Consider the following 16247-nt stretch of genomic DNA (forward strand, 5'->3'; position numbering starts at 1 on the left):
TCATTCGTGCTTGGATCAGCAACTCCCTGACTCAGGAGATTGCTACCGGTTGCCTCAGACAGAAAACACTCATGAAATGTGGACGAACATCCGAGAGATGTAAAGGTAACTCGATCTCGCAAAGTTTTTTACTTTGCGTAAAAACCTTCTTGAAATCAAACAACACAATCTGCCAATCACAGTTTATTTCAATCACCTTTAGGCGATTTGGAACGAACTCGATGCTGTTGAAGAACCGATTGAAGGGCCATCGGCGATTCTTCACCAGATCAAACACTTGAAAGATCAAAACAGGTTAATACAATTTTTAATTGGTTTAAATGACAATTTTTTGGCTTTTCGAATGCAGATGTTGGCTACGTCCTCGGCGCCATCTCTCCGGTGCACCTGCCAATTGGCCGTCCAAGACGAAAGCCAGAGATCGGCTTCGTTTGAAACCTAATCCAGTACTGAAGCGGCCGCGTTCGCTGTCAATTCCCAACGGCGGCAGAGTGGACACTCTGAAACGAAAACTGGAAATGACAAGAGGAGGCTAGGGCAAACTGATGGTGAAAGTCACAATTTATATGGAGGATTTAATGGCCCAGATTTGACCTCCTCATCCTACGGCTCACACTCAACTGGGCTTAATAATAATCGTTTGGGCTCAAACTTGGTTACTAGCCCAAATTCCAGAAATAGCCAAATTTTTGCAGCTGGCCCAAACTCAGGCAATAACCCAGTCCACTCCACAAATTTTAATTCCTCCCATGGGCCTTTCAAGTCCAACAAAAATCGTTATTGCGATTTTTGCAAGAAGAGAAACCACACAAGAGACACTTGTTGGAAACGACATGGCTGTAACCAAACTCAACGGCCTGGATCTGCCATTGCCAATCAAGTAAGTCACCCTGTTAATTTTGAGAGTACCGCTACGGTCCTTATGTTTAGTCAAGAACAATATCGTCAGATCCTGCAACTGCTAAATCAAAGTCCGCAGCCCAATACCACATCCTATGCATGTACCTCCTTTTGTTCCAATATTACAAAAGAAAATTTTTGGATAATTGATTCAGGGGCCAGTGACCACATTGTTTGTGATCCCAAACATTTTTCCAACACATTTCCCCTACCCTACACATCAGTCCGCATGCCAAATGGTACACATGCACCAACCATCAAATTAGGAACCGTTCATTTAAATAAACATTTAATTCTTCATAATGTCTTGTTTGTTCCTGCTTTCCGTTTCAATCTCATCTCTGTTTCGAAACTTTGTCAAGATAATGTCTGTATCTTAAAATTTTTTCCTAACAGATATGAATTTTAGGACCGTTTGACTGGGAAATTGATGGACTCGGGTAAAGTTCACCAAGACCTTTATTATTGGATAGGTGCTTCTGATTCAATGTCTTGTATTTCTGAAAATAAAAGTACTTTTAGTACAACCATTAATAAAACATCTTTTAGTTTGGATCAACGTCTGGGTCATAGTGCATCTATTCCACAACCCTACTGTCCTATTTGTCCCCTTGCAAAACAATCTCACACAAAATTCCCAAACACACGCCTTCCACCAACCGTAAATTTTCCTTAGTCCATATGGACATATGGGGTCCATATCACACATCCAATCACGATGGCTTAAGATATTTTCTTATCATCGTAGATGATTACTCTCGAGGAACCTGGGTCTCCCTAATGCACTCTAAAACCCAGACACTCACTCATATCAAACATTTTTTGTCCATGGTCAAAACCCAATTTGATGTTTTGGTACAATGAGTTTGGACAGTTAATGCTAGGGATTTTTTCAACACCCAATGTTCGGAAATTTTTTCCTCTCTTGGTATTATCCATGAAAGCTCTTGTGTCTATACCCCTCAACAGAATGACATAGTTGAATGGAAACATCGTCATCTTTTAGAGGTCGCTCGTGCCCTTAAACATCAAGCCAACATCCCTACTACCCTTTGGGGCGAATGTGTGGTCATGGCCCCCTACTTGATCAATGTGTGAGGAAAAGAATGTTCATGAAAAACCACATCCCTAGAAACCAGGAATTTCTTTGCAGTGACATCATATAGGCAGGAATTTCTTTTTCATGGCCATCGTCATCTTTTTAGACAGGTCCCTTTCTGATGACTCCCTACAGTCTCCCATTTTTTTAGAAGATCCTTCAGCAGCGGACTTATCTAGATCCTATTATACCATGCATCCCATTCCCGACATAGGACCCTCCAAGTCATCCTCCGAACCAGTTTCTGTAGAGACGCAGCTTCCTGGTCCTTCTCCTGATTCATCTCCAGAGAACCAGCTTCCTAATTCCCCTCCACTGGAAAATACTACAGTTGTTCCTGTTCCTCCTCAGAGATGTTCCACACGGGTCACTCGCCCGCCCGTTTGGAAAAAAGATTATGTCTGTTCTACCATCCAGACTACCGCAAGTACTACTTACCCTACTTCCAACTATGTTACTTATGATTGTCTGTCCCCTACCCACAGGATTTGTATCAGTCAGATTTCTGCACACCAGGAACCTTCTTGCTACTCTGAAGCTGTTTCCCATTCACATTGGCGTCAGGCCATGGTCGATGAACTAAGTGCCCTCTATCAGAATCATACATGGGATCTTGTTCCTCGTCCTTCTCATAGGAAACCCATTGATTGCAAATGGGTTTACAAGATCAAGCATCATGCTGATGGATCCATTGAGCGTTACAATGCTTGTCTCGTTGCTAAAGGTTTCACCAGAGAGAAGGTTTTCATTATCAAGACACCTTTTCTCTAGTAGCTAAGCATGTCACTGTTCGGACCTTCTTGGCCGTTGCTGCCATCCGTAATTTGTCCCTTCATCAAATGGATGTCCATAATGCATTTCTCCATGGAGATCTTCATGAAGAAATTTATATGGACTTTCCTCCTGGACTTCGTAGACAGGGGGAGAATATGGTATGTCATCTACGCAAGTCCTTATGTGGTCTAAAGTAAGCATCACGTCAATGGAATGCAAAATTCACAGAGGCTCTAACTAACATGGGATTCATTCAATCCAAGCATGACTACTATCTCTTCACATGGCACAAAGGTACTACTGTCATTGCTCTTATTATTTATGTTGATGATATTTTGATCAGTGGGAACAATGAGAGTGGCATTCGCACCCTAAAAGAGCATGTCAACAAACATTTCCATATAAAAGATCTGGGGGAACCAAAATATTTCTTGGGCATTGAGATTGCACAATCTCTGGCAGGTATTTCTTTAAGTTAATGGAAATATGTTTTAGAACTTGTATCCGATTCTAGTCTATCAGCTTGAAAACCCAGCATCATTCTTGTGGATCAAAACATCAAACATCAAACTCACATCACATCAATATGATCATGAGACAGCCTCTCCAGAAAATGATCCTCTGTTACAAGACCCATCTCCTTACCAAAGACTCGTAGGAAGACTTATCTATCTCACCATGACAAGGCTTGACATAAGCTATGCAATCTATATACTAAGTCAGTTCATGCATCAACCCAAACAATATCATATGGACGCAGCAGTCAAGGTGCTTAAATATTTAAAAGGATGTCTTGGATTAGGACTTCTCTTACCTCGAGATGGGAATTTCGACATCACAGCATACTGGGATTCAGATTGGGGTACTTGTCCTATGACTAGAAAGTCTCTTACAGGATTTTACATTAAAATTGGAGGATCTCTTATATCATGGAAAACAAAAAGGCAATCAACAATATCACTTTCTTCAGTTGAAGCAGAATATAGAGCAATGGCAAAAAAACTTGTGAGATTGTCTGGATTCTTGGATTAGTCAAAGACTTGGGAGTCAAAACAGAAAACCAGTCACTTTATACTGCGATAACAAAGCTGCCAATGATATCGCGGCAAACCCAGTTTTCCACGAAAGAACCAAACATATAGAAATTGACTGTCATTTCGTCAGGGAGAAAATTCAGGAAGGGATTATCAGGACTAGGCACATACGAACATCAGAACAACCAGTATACATATTCACGAAGCCTTTATGTAGTCGACTGCATTCTCATTTATTACACAAGTTTGGGGTTTTCAATATCTACAAACCACCAACTTGAGGGGGAGTGATGAAATATGGAATGCTGAGGATATCTATGCTGGAATCAAGCAGTCATTGATTCTCAAATCATTTGATTGATCATTATAGTATTTTGTAATTAAGAGTTTATTGTATTTCCTTACAGTATTATTTCCTTTCCTTTATTGTATTTAAAGCCACTGTATAAATTGGCTGATGTACACATTACAAAATACATAATACAAATACAATTCTCTTTTTCTCTACTTGATATTCTCTGGTCTTCATTTCTGCCCTTTTATCAAGTCTTCTTGTAGGCATTCTTCGGCAGTCTTTTGCCTCTTTTACCATCTTCAATCTCAAACTCTGACAATTTCGACTCATTTATACCATACGTATCTTCAAACAATTGGTCATAACGCTTGTTTTCAAAAACAAAAACTGTATTTAAATTCTATATCAAAAAAACTCTTAAATTGGTGAAAATAATTTTCAAAAAATTAGGTAAAATCCAAAAAAGAAAAAAAAAAAAAAGGAGAATTTTATTCAAATTATAGATATGAAAATGAAATAATTTAGAAATTGAAGTATGAGGGTCGTGAGAAGAGATTAATTAAAGTTTTTTTCTTTTCTTTTGGTGACGAGGGGTGTCCGGACTAGCTTACACACATCTCGACTAATCTCTTGTGGCCTTGAAGTTAATGATTGGATAAACCTTTTAGTAACCACCCTTATTAGCAACTGAGGAAGTAACTACCTATATTAGCAACTGAGAGGAATCAAATTCATGATTTTTTGAGTAATATATCCAAGAGTTTCTATTGTCTCACTCGGCCACCCATGGGCAAGGGCGGATTCAACCCCTTTGAGGGTAGGCCTGGGCCTACACTCAGATTTGAAAAAAAATTTATTAATATACAGGACATAAAAAATTGTTAATTAACATATATATCCAGACGCACCTTCAAATTTTTAAAAAATAAGAATTATTATGCATACTGTATATCTAGGTCTACAAAAAAACTTGTTATATATATATATTCCAAGTCCATATCATATTAAAAGTTTAAAACTCTCTCCAGTGTTTTTCTACACAACTTTACCTGTTTTTTTATAATTTTATCCGCAAATTCTTTACTCTCTCTTTCTCTTTCTCATGTTATTCTCTTTTAAAATTTTTGAAGACTGAAATTGTTAAATTTTCACTACTCAAGGTGTCATAATTAGCTCCGTTTTCTGTTTTATAGATTTTAGGTATGTGTATTATTCATTTCAATTTAGTTTATTTAAGGATTGAATCATTTTTTTTCTTTTTGAGGTTTTTTATTCTAATTTAAGAGAAAAAGATATTAATTTTGTGAGTTTATTTTGTATTTTCTATCTAAGAATGAACATGCTTTCTCAAATTAAAACTTTAACTATATTTTAAAGGACGTTATTCTTTATCCTTCACCCACCACTTTCCTATATTTTAAACGTTACCGTTCAGTTGTTTGAAATTATTAAAGAAATTTGAGTTACTATCTATGTTTATACTAAAAAAATTTCCCCTCTTTTACTAATTCATATTAAAAGTCAACGTAACGTTGACTTGATTTAAGTTTTGGTTGACTTTAGCTTAATTAGGCTAGGTTTGATCAACGCTATGAAAATTTATATTATTATATTTGAAAGCCAAAAATAAAAATATTAAAAGAAGGTTTTGTTCAAGGTTTACTCAAAATTTTGCTTTTCATAGATTTATTCAAGTAAGAAAATATTGTGTTAATGTATATTCTTTTTTCTCAGGTTCTTAATATTATATTATTATTTTTATTAAAGTTTGGTGATTTTTTAAAGTTTTCACTAATTATTTGACAAATAATGGACGAGCCGCGGAGGCCCTCCCTCGACAAAAATCCTAGATCCGCCACTGCCCATGGGTGGTTAAGATTAATTAAAGTTGTTCAAAATAAATACGTGGGACACTTTTGTGATGAATGAATTAACATTGTACATGTTTGTATCAAGTAAAAGATGATTACGTTGTGAAGGAATGAATGAGAGTCTGTGTCAACCCAACTAAAATTCTTGGCAAAACTGAAGGCCCATTATCGATCTGGAAAGCAGTCAAGAATACCTAATCTTAATGAATGACCCACAACAGATGATTCCTTAGCTGTTCCATATATATATAAGTAGTCTGGAGTCTGGACCATTGGTGATGGAGATGGTGATGGTGATGGTGATGGTGATGAATTAATATTAATGAAGCCCAGATTGTTATTAAAGCCCATGTTCATTAATGCCATTAAAATTAGTAGTATTTATTAGTCAATTATTTAGCTTCAAGATTAAGCACACACTATCAGGAATTTGTGGTCAAGATTTGATTAATTTACAGCTGCAAGAGAGTTGGCAATGAGTTGGATTTTGAAGCTGGAAACAAGAGTAAACAACTTTTTCCCACCCAAATAATGATTGAATGACTGTTCTTACCCACAACTTTTAAAATATCACTTTATTAACCAAATTTATACTTCGTTTCCCATTTTGGAATCATTACGACTCCAAACCATCACTATTCTCTTCCCCGACCGTCACTCATCAAAACCTCTCAAACCCTACTCTTGTTGACCTCCAAATTGCCGAAAATTGAGCGATTAAGGTTTACGCAGTTGTCCCTCTCAAATCAAATTCTGGTCAATCCCAATCATCAAAATTTAATCTTCTACCACCAAAAGACTTATTGGTTTCCCATATTCAAAAACTTTAACAGTTTGGATTGATTTTGCTTTTTGTTCGCTGCTGGAATAACAATTTTGGTAATAAAATGGTATTTTAAAAGTCTATGGGTGAAAAAATATCATTAAGCTATTATTTGGGTGGGAAAAAAATCGTTAACTCCTGAAAACAATCTATTTGCCCACTGTTTGATTGTATAAAAGATTTAAAAGTAATATAATGGGAGACTTGTTTTACAAACTATGTTAATTAAACTACTAAAATAAGCTTAATTACATCTTAAATTAACCTAATTCCTGCCTTAGTGATTGATAAGATCAAGACAAATCCATAATCCTCTTGTTGAAATTGTGGTAATTTTGAGTATTAAACATGTTGAACACAAGTTAATCGTTAAAAGAATTTAATTATGAAGGTGGATCCAATATTATGGCTTTGGTACTAATCCACCACCACCAACTAAATTACTTTGTTTTTAGGGTATGTTACAATTTCCTCCTCAAAGTTTAGGGAAAGTACCAAGCGCTCCCAAGGATTCCCAAAATTAATGAATACACCCAACAGTTGATAGATGTGATGTGAGTGAAACTCATTACTTTACTATATAAAGACTATAATACCCTTTGCCTAATTATAGCATTCTTTTCAACTTTTATTTTAACCATATATATAGTAATATTTATTAACCAACTTTATATAATAACTAAAATAAAATATATGAATAAGGAGAAGATTTTTGGATATGAGATTTATGGTTTATTTTAATTCATACTTGATTATATAAAAACTAAATTAATAATGTAATAAAAATAAAAATTTAATAAAGTATAATAAGAGAAAGGATATTAAAGACCTTTCAGATCTTGTTAAAGTCTGTCAACTTTTTGGGTTTATTTGTGGCTTTCCAAACCCTTGGGTTCCATGGTATTTTTTTCAAACAAGAAGGAGGAAATTGTTCTATTCCCCGATTGTTTTTATACCAACCAAGTGACAAAACAAACCAGGTCTCCAGTCAAAAGTCTAGGAGTGCCAACACTCTAGAATTGAAAACCGAGTCATTGGTCAACCATTCAACAGCTCCTATATAGCTATCAACAAGATCAATTTTCCATGCATGAACAATTTTAATTTCATTTCAAACAAACCCCTTTCATCCTCTCCTTCACAAAATGCAAAGAATCCCTCAGAAACAAGCCACCAAAGAGGGGCCGAAGCTTCCTGCAAGATCATCCTTATTTCTGTCTCAGCCTGGAGATATCTCGACCGGGTCTCGGAGTCGTGGAGTCAGTAGTTTTGCAGTGTCTTCTCCTAGAGCAAGACCGATTTGTACGTGTTCAAACCATCCTGGTTCGACCCGGTGCAGCCGCCATGGATACCTGGTGCCGAGGGAGAAGTCGAAGAGTGGAAATAAAGAGATCATAAGGCGAGCTTTGGCGCCAACAAATCGTAGGTTTAGTCTTAGGTGGTGGAATTTCCAGCCGAGGCCTAGCAGGCTTTGTAACATGTCGATGGCTTAATTGAATCACCAGAGAAAATTGTGTACTTCAAACAGTGTAAATTAACACGATTTAAGTCGGTTTTATGTTTGAATTTTTGGCCGGTATGCATATTGATTGAATTTGGGGTTTGTGAATATGTAATTGAATTTTAGTTATAAATTCTTGATGCCTCCTTTCTGTCCAAATGTGTTTCAAAAGTAACAAAACAATCCCATTTGAAATCTTCACAATTATACTCGAACAACTCACCCCACTAAAACCACAAAACCTGCAAAGATTTAAGGGGCCATGGCCACCCTGTCCTGTATATCTGCCTCAACTTCTCTATTCTTCTATGCCTTACTGCAACTACTATTAAAAGCTGGGAGCTGGTATACAAAAGAGGCATCTCAGCCAACTGTTTCTTTTCTTGTTTCACAAATATTGACTTTTTGACTGGAATCTTGTAAAATTTTCCACCATTATAGAGCTCTGATTTAGAAATTGACAGCTAAAAAGGCAACAAAAACAAGGATCTCATATTTCTTGAAGAACCGAGGTATCACAGTCAGGTTTACTACAGCATATATATTAAAAAATTGCTTGCTAGTTCAACCTTCTCAATCATGAATGAAGAAACAGGACCAAAATTGATAACGAGACAAGCTGCTCTGTATATATTTTAAAGAGTAATTTCTATATTCTATTGAAAATTTTTAGGAGTAATTGTAATGTTCTTTACAATTAGTGGTTACGCTATCCCAAACATATAAATATTTCATACATACATACACATGCAAGTGCAGAAGATGCGCATAGTAGACATAGTATCTATGGCAATCAGCTACGCCACTGGAACTTCTCGTTGCTGTAATTCACATCCGGATGAAGAATTTACGTTTGACTGTTACTGGATAAAGCAGCAATTGTTTCATCCTCTGTTTCAGATTTGTTTTCACTTAATTTACTCCTGTAAAGGATAAAAAGAGAAAGGATAAACATGTGGATCAAAGTACATGGGAATTGTTTAGAACAAATTTTATTACTTGAATTACCTTGGGAGGAGTTAGAGACTGAGAACTGGATGTGGGCTCTGTTGGTGCTTCAGCAATTCTTGCTTCCGACTTCTCGTTTGAATAACTGTAAAAGGAGAAAGGACTGTCAAATTCTAAGATAGAACCAGTCAAAATATGCATGCCCAATCAACAAGTTGTGACATTTTGGACTAATGAGCATATATATGTGTATATGCATAGACCTTCATGTAGTGAAGACTTGGACGAGGAGAAAGTACAGTTAATCACTCCCTAAGATTTCTGAACACGTTAGCTGCCACAGTCCCCAAATATTAAAAATAAGAAGGGGAACCTAAAGGAGGAACCAAAAGAAGGGAAGAGAAGGTGAAGAAACAACCAAAACAGAGTGGAATTGATGCAATGAAATCAATACTTTTGCCACTTGCCTCAGAAAAAAATCACAGATGACAGGATGGTCAGAGCTGTCTTTTTATATGTCATTCTTCAACATCACATGTTTTTCGAGCAAAGCATCGCAATAGGACCGACAAGTTGCATTCAACAAGGATATTGGAATGTGTTTCCATAACACAAAGGAAATGGACGAAAAAGAATGTGGACAGTAGATGGTTTTGCTTGCAAAACAATGATTTTATACTCCTTTGATTTCTGTCCACAAGAATTTGCATGACATAAACCTCAAACATAAAAAATTGAGAATTCTAAAAAATTGTTCGATAATATCAGCTTTATCTTTTCTAAACCAGAATTTTTGAATTTGGAAAAAAAAGAAAAAGAATAAGAAAAGAAAAAAAAAGAAAGAAAAAGAAAAGAAAGAATAAGAATAAGTCTAAACCAGAATTTTTGAATTTGGAAAAAAAAGAAAAAGAATAAGGACAATAACCAACTTCAGCTCTATGAGACAAAGACTTAGATTCTTCAAAACTATAGATCGCATGTAAATCTAATAGCCCAGAAACAGTGAAACACCAAGCATATCTACCGTGTTGTTTTAGAAGCAAGAGGTGTAACATTGGCTCAATGTAAATCTTCCAATCGATGTGATTATGTAGCTTGCTTTATTTTCCAGTAAGTATGTCTTTAGTGGAAAAATTAATGTCAATAATAACAAATTTCTCAATCTTTAGCCTAATATATGATTATGCAGAATAAGCCATACTAGATACTTACGTTGAGAGTATTGTCACCCAAATGAGTTCTACACAGTCCACCCAAAGAAGCCTTTGTTCAACTGGCACCAGACCATAGGTAACAAGATGAGCAAATGGCCAAAGTTTCCATCCAGCCTGCATGAAGAGCCACATACAAGGATACATTTAGATGCAAGGCAAAATGCAAATGACACACAAAAGACTAAGACTAGATGGGATTCTGCCACGTAAAGCAAATTTTAAAAAGTGTAAAGTTCCTCGAGTAGTATATAAATGTTATGGGATCAAGGTCAATGCGAATTTGAGCTTCACAAGAAAAAAAAATGGAACCAACCATAGGAATAGTCCAATGACTCCCAGGCATAATAATGTTAATAATCTCTATAACTACAATAACTAGTTCAAAACTTTAAAAAAAATTCATCAAATTTGAAACCTTATTTTACAATCCAATGATGGTAACATGGAGTGATAATAATCTTAACACATAGGTCATGTGTACACAAACAGTTTATAATTGAAAACTTACTTCAAAAATGAGTTATTTAAAATAGAAAATAGTGAAAAGTAAAATATATTTGCTTTTCAATTAATAAGTTTGGATACTAAGAATGTCCCACTACATTGGCAAGAAAGCTAAAGAAGGGCATTTGGTTAGGCTCAAAGGTCTGGCTCTTAATATTCAGAGAACAAGGAAAAGGTACAGTAGAAAGGGAAGAAAATTCTCCTACCGTCAGCATGAGCCAGAATGTTGCTTTCAACTCATTAAAAATACTGAGTGGAGATTCCAGACGCAAGAATCCCAAAACTGTATAATATATACTGTTCCAAAGAGCTGCCCATACAGTTTGATCAAAGACTACTTTGGCAGGAACCACCCACCAGTCTTGGAAAGGAAAAAGCTCCTGGAAAACAAAAAAAGTAGTTCAGTAAACCACATAGATAATATATTGGTGAGACTAACCAACTTAAACATGAATTTAAAGCATAACCATCACCTCGCAGAACTGGTAGTAGTAATGAGAAAGGGAACCATGTAGACTGAAACCAACAAGGCCTGATCTTAACATTCGCCCTCTGTCAAACTCAAGAAGAGGTTTTCCTTCATAGCACTGCAAATTCCAGGACATTAATGAGCAAACTATGAATTGAAAAATCAAGTAAACAAGTTAGACGTTCTCTATTCCACAACATGCACTAACCTGTGCAATCCAATCCCCTATAGAATAAACCACTCCACTGATCATCATTTTGGCTAAAACCGGGTTTTCCTTTAGAGCTTCCTCATAAGCAGACCAGTTGTGCTGAGGCGCATATCTTAGTATTTCATAGATGGTCCAACCCTAAAAGAGAAACCAAAATGAGTTTTAACAGATCAAATTGATTAATGATCGCTAGTATTACTTAATCCACAAGCAGAAAAAACAGGATAAGAATCATCTATATCTGAAATGCAAACGCAGATAAAAAGCTAAAATCAATCAGAGACTATCTTTTACATTTACATAGCAAAAAGGCTTTAAATAAAAGAATTTCGTTCCCCAATTTACAGATCACCAATTATGGTCAAACTCACTTACAAGCAACTATAAAGAATTTTGTAGGAGAGGACTAAACAAATCATTCTCTCACTCTTCTCTCCCTCAGACCACAACATCAATGGAGCCATAACAGTCTGCAAATGCATTTTACCAGCATCAGATGCTAACATCCACACAATCACCACCAAATTGGTGAATTATTGCTCTTTGTATCACACGGTCGAATTATTACCCATATCTACCCAGCTTCTGGTATAAACATTCATACTTCTTCATGGATTTACCTCTATGTTACTGTCTCATCCTTTCATCTAATACATCTAAACAAAAGAGTTCCAACTGTGCTCACCTAAAATGATGTTGCTTCCTTTCTTTCCCTTCTAAAAGAACACATTATAAGTTAAGTGGATGGTTTGCCAAAGTTTTTGCTGAAACATGAAATCATGTTTGCTTCTAAGATATCTAAATAGTACAAGTCACTGACAAAACCACTCAGAAATCAATCCCCAACTCCATCCATTCTTCTTTAAACATACAAACATAAAACATAAACCAATTACGGACCTCCTCTTGCGATAAAACAACACACAGCAAATACAAAAGTTCACGTATTTCCCATATTAACACATACACACATACAGAATTTGTTTAACTCTCAATCACTCCCATCACCAGGTTTCACTTAATCACAAATGAATCCGCTTGGTTTGACAAATATTCAAAAAAGTCAAAACCTTTTTCACAATCTCGATGTAGGTTTTGATAAATTTTGAAACTTTACATTAAAAAATTATATGTAAAGCATAGAAACTTACATGCCAATAATCTTGATCAATAGTGAGCAACTTAGTGATGGCAAAAGTTCCAGCAGCAAGAGCTATAGTAGCATTTATAGTTCTATGAACCAACTTCTCCATTTCTTCATTATCTCTTCTTTCTCCATCTCCAATTGAATTTGAAGAAGAAGCTGAAGAGAACCCTTCAAGTGACAACGATCCATCACTGAACCCGCCAACCTGACTCACCTGACTCGCCAACTCACCGTCCTCTCGACTGACCACAACACCCTCTTGCATGTCTGTAGAGTCCTGGCTCTGTACTGGGATCACGTCAAGTTCTTCTTGCAGCACTGAGTTCATCACCCAGTTGCTGTGGTTTCTCTGTTTGGTTCTCGAGAAAATGGGGCTCTGGAAAAGTTTTGAGGGGACAGTAGTTTGGGTTGAGAATGGTTTTGAATTGGGTTTTTTAGGGTTTGATAGAGAGAAGAAGGTTTGAGGTGAAAGAGAGGCCATAGCTGAGTCTGGGAGGAACTGAGTTCAGCTGACCGAGCTGACGCACTGTCGTCGATCTTAAGGCTAAACTGGATCTGTTTCCCCGAGTTGGCAATTCGAGAGAAATCACATAAATACCGGGTGATTAGGTGGATGATTTAGTGTTAATGCAGTACGTTGCCCTTAGTTTAAGATCATGTAATGAACGGTGGATTTGATGTATTGAATCTGGAGATTCATAAGACGGCTTTTTATTGGTTTTGATACTTGGGGTTGTAGATTTTTAAGTTAGATTGTTGCGTAGAAGATTACTTTTCGTGTGGTGTCCAATGATGATTTGAGAATCTGGAGATAAGGAATGAAGTCCACATAAGAAAGGCAGATTTAGAAGATTAAAAAAAAATATATGAAAACACGTTGACTTGACAGTTTACATGCAGTTGAAACGGCACCGTTTCTATCAGTAGGTAGCAGGCTTACAAATGAAACATTGATAAATTCTATATTTAATGTTAATTATGAGGGCGTAGGGAGAAGAAGCCCCAGGTCATGAGAATATGGGTCCCATTTAATCCAGAAGAGAGAATTCGAGCCCATTAGAAATCCACACGTTGAAGGATTGAGGGCCCATGGCATGGCCCACAAACCGTGTAAAGACGGTTTGTTTCCAAAATTTGCAAACCATTCAAAATTTTATGGCCATAATTTGTGAGAAGAAGAAGCAATTAGAAGATATTTTTGTTTGTAGATGGAAATACACAAAAAATTTGTATATAGAACTTGTCGTAATGCTACCTATGTATTTCTAGTCAGTTCTACGTGTGTGTATACCTATGTATTTCTAGTCGGTTCTACGTGTATATATATATATATACAACCAGAGTGTTTGGGTCAGTTTGCGTATACCTTGACTAATTCTCGGAGTCCATCAAATACCTTACAAGTCTAATGTTCTAAATTAAATCACAAAAATGATAAGTAACCCTCAAGGTAGTTTGAATCTAGAAAGTCAATAAAAGGAGCCCAATGTATTATTTTAAATATATATATATATATATATATTTTTTTTTGGAAATTAGTTACTAAAGAATTCTAGGAAACTTATTTTTTTGTTTTATTTATTTTTAATATGCATTGAGATAGTATCTTGTAATAGCTCATTTAAATTTAAATATATTTGTTTATGTGAAAGGGTTTGTTTTATAATTTTAACTCTAAAATTAAAGTTTTCTTTGCAATCTTTTTAATTGAATTAATAATAAAAAATATAATTATTAGGTAAATCAAGTTACTCATCCATTTATCTAATATAAGAGAGAAATTGATTTTGTAATTGCTTTGCTTTATTGATGCAACCGTAACATTTAGAATATATGTTGACACCTGAAATTGATTATATACTTTAATTTAATATATCAAACATATCGCACAAATTAATTAATTTCCAAATAATAGGGATTTAGCTGGCTGACAATACCTTGCTTCAGATTTTTACTAGATTAATGTTCATTGTAACTTGTTGTAGACAGCGTCATGAACACCTAAAATAACTTATTGATGATGTAATTTGCTTAAATCACAGTAACATGAAAAAACAAATATGGGAAGGTTTTACCCATAAAAAAATGTNATTAACAAAAACACCCCTATGATCCATAATTGCCAGGTGGTTGCCGGAATCTGCCACAACAGTGAATTACCGACCGGAACTGGACGGTAATTCACCGATCTGGCCTTTTTCAGCCAGATCCACAGTGGATCTAGCTGGAAAAGACTAGATCTGGCCATCAACGACGGCCAACCGGTCTATGTCGTAACACGATTTTTCATCCAGATTCCGGCGGTGGTAGCCTGAATCTAGCACTGCAGGTGGTGGGGGTATTTTTGTCATTTTACATGTTGTGGTATTTATTAAATTAGTAAACTTAGGGGGTTTTTTTATAAATTTTTAAATGTTACCTCGTAATACTCCCATATTCAATTATCCAATACTATCCCCAAAATCCTATCCAAAATAATAAACCAAATGCACCCCAAATTTTTTTTTTCTTTTTTGACAGAATGTTAGAGGACCCCTTTGGTACACAATTTTTCACTACTCTATTCCCTTTTCTATCCAAAATACTACACTTATTTCCTTATTCTCCAAATATTATTCAATTCTTTTTAAACCCTCTATATTTGTATTCAATCTTTAAACCCCCTAGATTTGTTAATTTAACTAAACACCTCAAAAAAATTTTAGAAATTGACAAAAACACCCCAGCAACCCACATGTGCCAGATTTCGGCCACCATGATCGGAAGCTGGCCGAAATCTGATATAATGGCACATTACTGGCTGGATCTAGCATTTTCTGTGGATCTGGCCAAAAAAGGCCAGAGCTAGCCGTTGACGACCAGATCTTTGGTCGTACCCAATCGTCAATAACGGCCATATCTTTGGCCATCGTTAACGACCAAATGCAGCCAGATCTGACAGCCAATGGCCAGATCTAGCCGTAGATCTGGCCGGAAAAGGCCATATCAGCGCATGACCGGCCAGATCCAGCAGGTCATGCGTCGATATGGCGACTCCAGCCACCCTTCGGCGATGGTGGCCGGCTGTCTGTATTTAATGGGTGGGTGGGGTATTTTTGTTAATTTTCAATATTTTATTATAGGGGTGTTTAGTAAATAAACAAACCTATGGTGTATTTTTGTTAATTTGCAAATCCTACATCGTAATAACCACCCAATTTTACTTTTTCAAAATATTATTCTAAAAAGTATCAGAATAATAAACCAAATGCACAGAGTTATTAATAATTTTATTATTGATTAGCATATTTTTCTCTTGATTTTAACAATTTCTTATGCATTCAAGTTAATCTTCTTTCGGAATTGTATTCAATTTGTTGTAAATTGAGTTTACCTAATCAAGATTGAGAAGATAATCAACTAAACACAGATCAAACCAGAAAGAACAGCACACAATCTTTTTACCGTGGTTCACTTG

At 35.9% G+C, this 16247-nt stretch overlaps 2 protein-coding genes across 2 annotated transcripts; one reads left to right on the forward strand and one right to left on the reverse strand.

Annotated features, from left to right (window-relative positions):
* Nucleotides 1-7863: 7863 nt before the first annotated feature.
* On the forward strand, nt 7864-8468 carry LOC116122345. The gene has a single exon (XM_031408209.1). The coding sequence runs from the start codon at nt 7942-7944 to the stop codon at nt 8287-8289; it is 348 nt and encodes a 115-aa protein (XP_031264069.1). The 5' UTR covers nt 7864-7941; the 3' UTR covers nt 8290-8468.
* A 494-nt stretch (nt 8469-8962) lies between these two features.
* Nucleotides 8963-13368, reverse strand: LOC116122344. Its single transcript, XM_031408208.1, has 7 exons — nt 12795-13368; nt 11641-11781; nt 11437-11550; nt 11170-11343; nt 10458-10573; nt 9306-9390; nt 8963-9220 (listed from the first exon to the last, which is right to left on the reverse strand). Exons 1-7 carry the CDS (start codon nt 13269-13271, stop codon nt 9215-9217), a joined length of 1113 nt encoding a protein of 370 aa, XP_031264068.1. The 5' UTR covers nt 13272-13368; the 3' UTR covers nt 8963-9214.
* Between the last annotated feature and the right edge of the window lie 2879 nt (nt 13369-16247).

The sequence above is a fragment of the Pistacia vera genome, unplaced genomic scaffold (assembly GCF_008641045.1).
Source record: "Pistacia vera cultivar Batoury unplaced genomic scaffold, PisVer_v2 Contig133, whole genome shotgun sequence".
In the NCBI taxonomy this organism is placed as follows: Eukaryota; Viridiplantae; Streptophyta; class Magnoliopsida; order Sapindales; family Anacardiaceae; genus Pistacia; species Pistacia vera.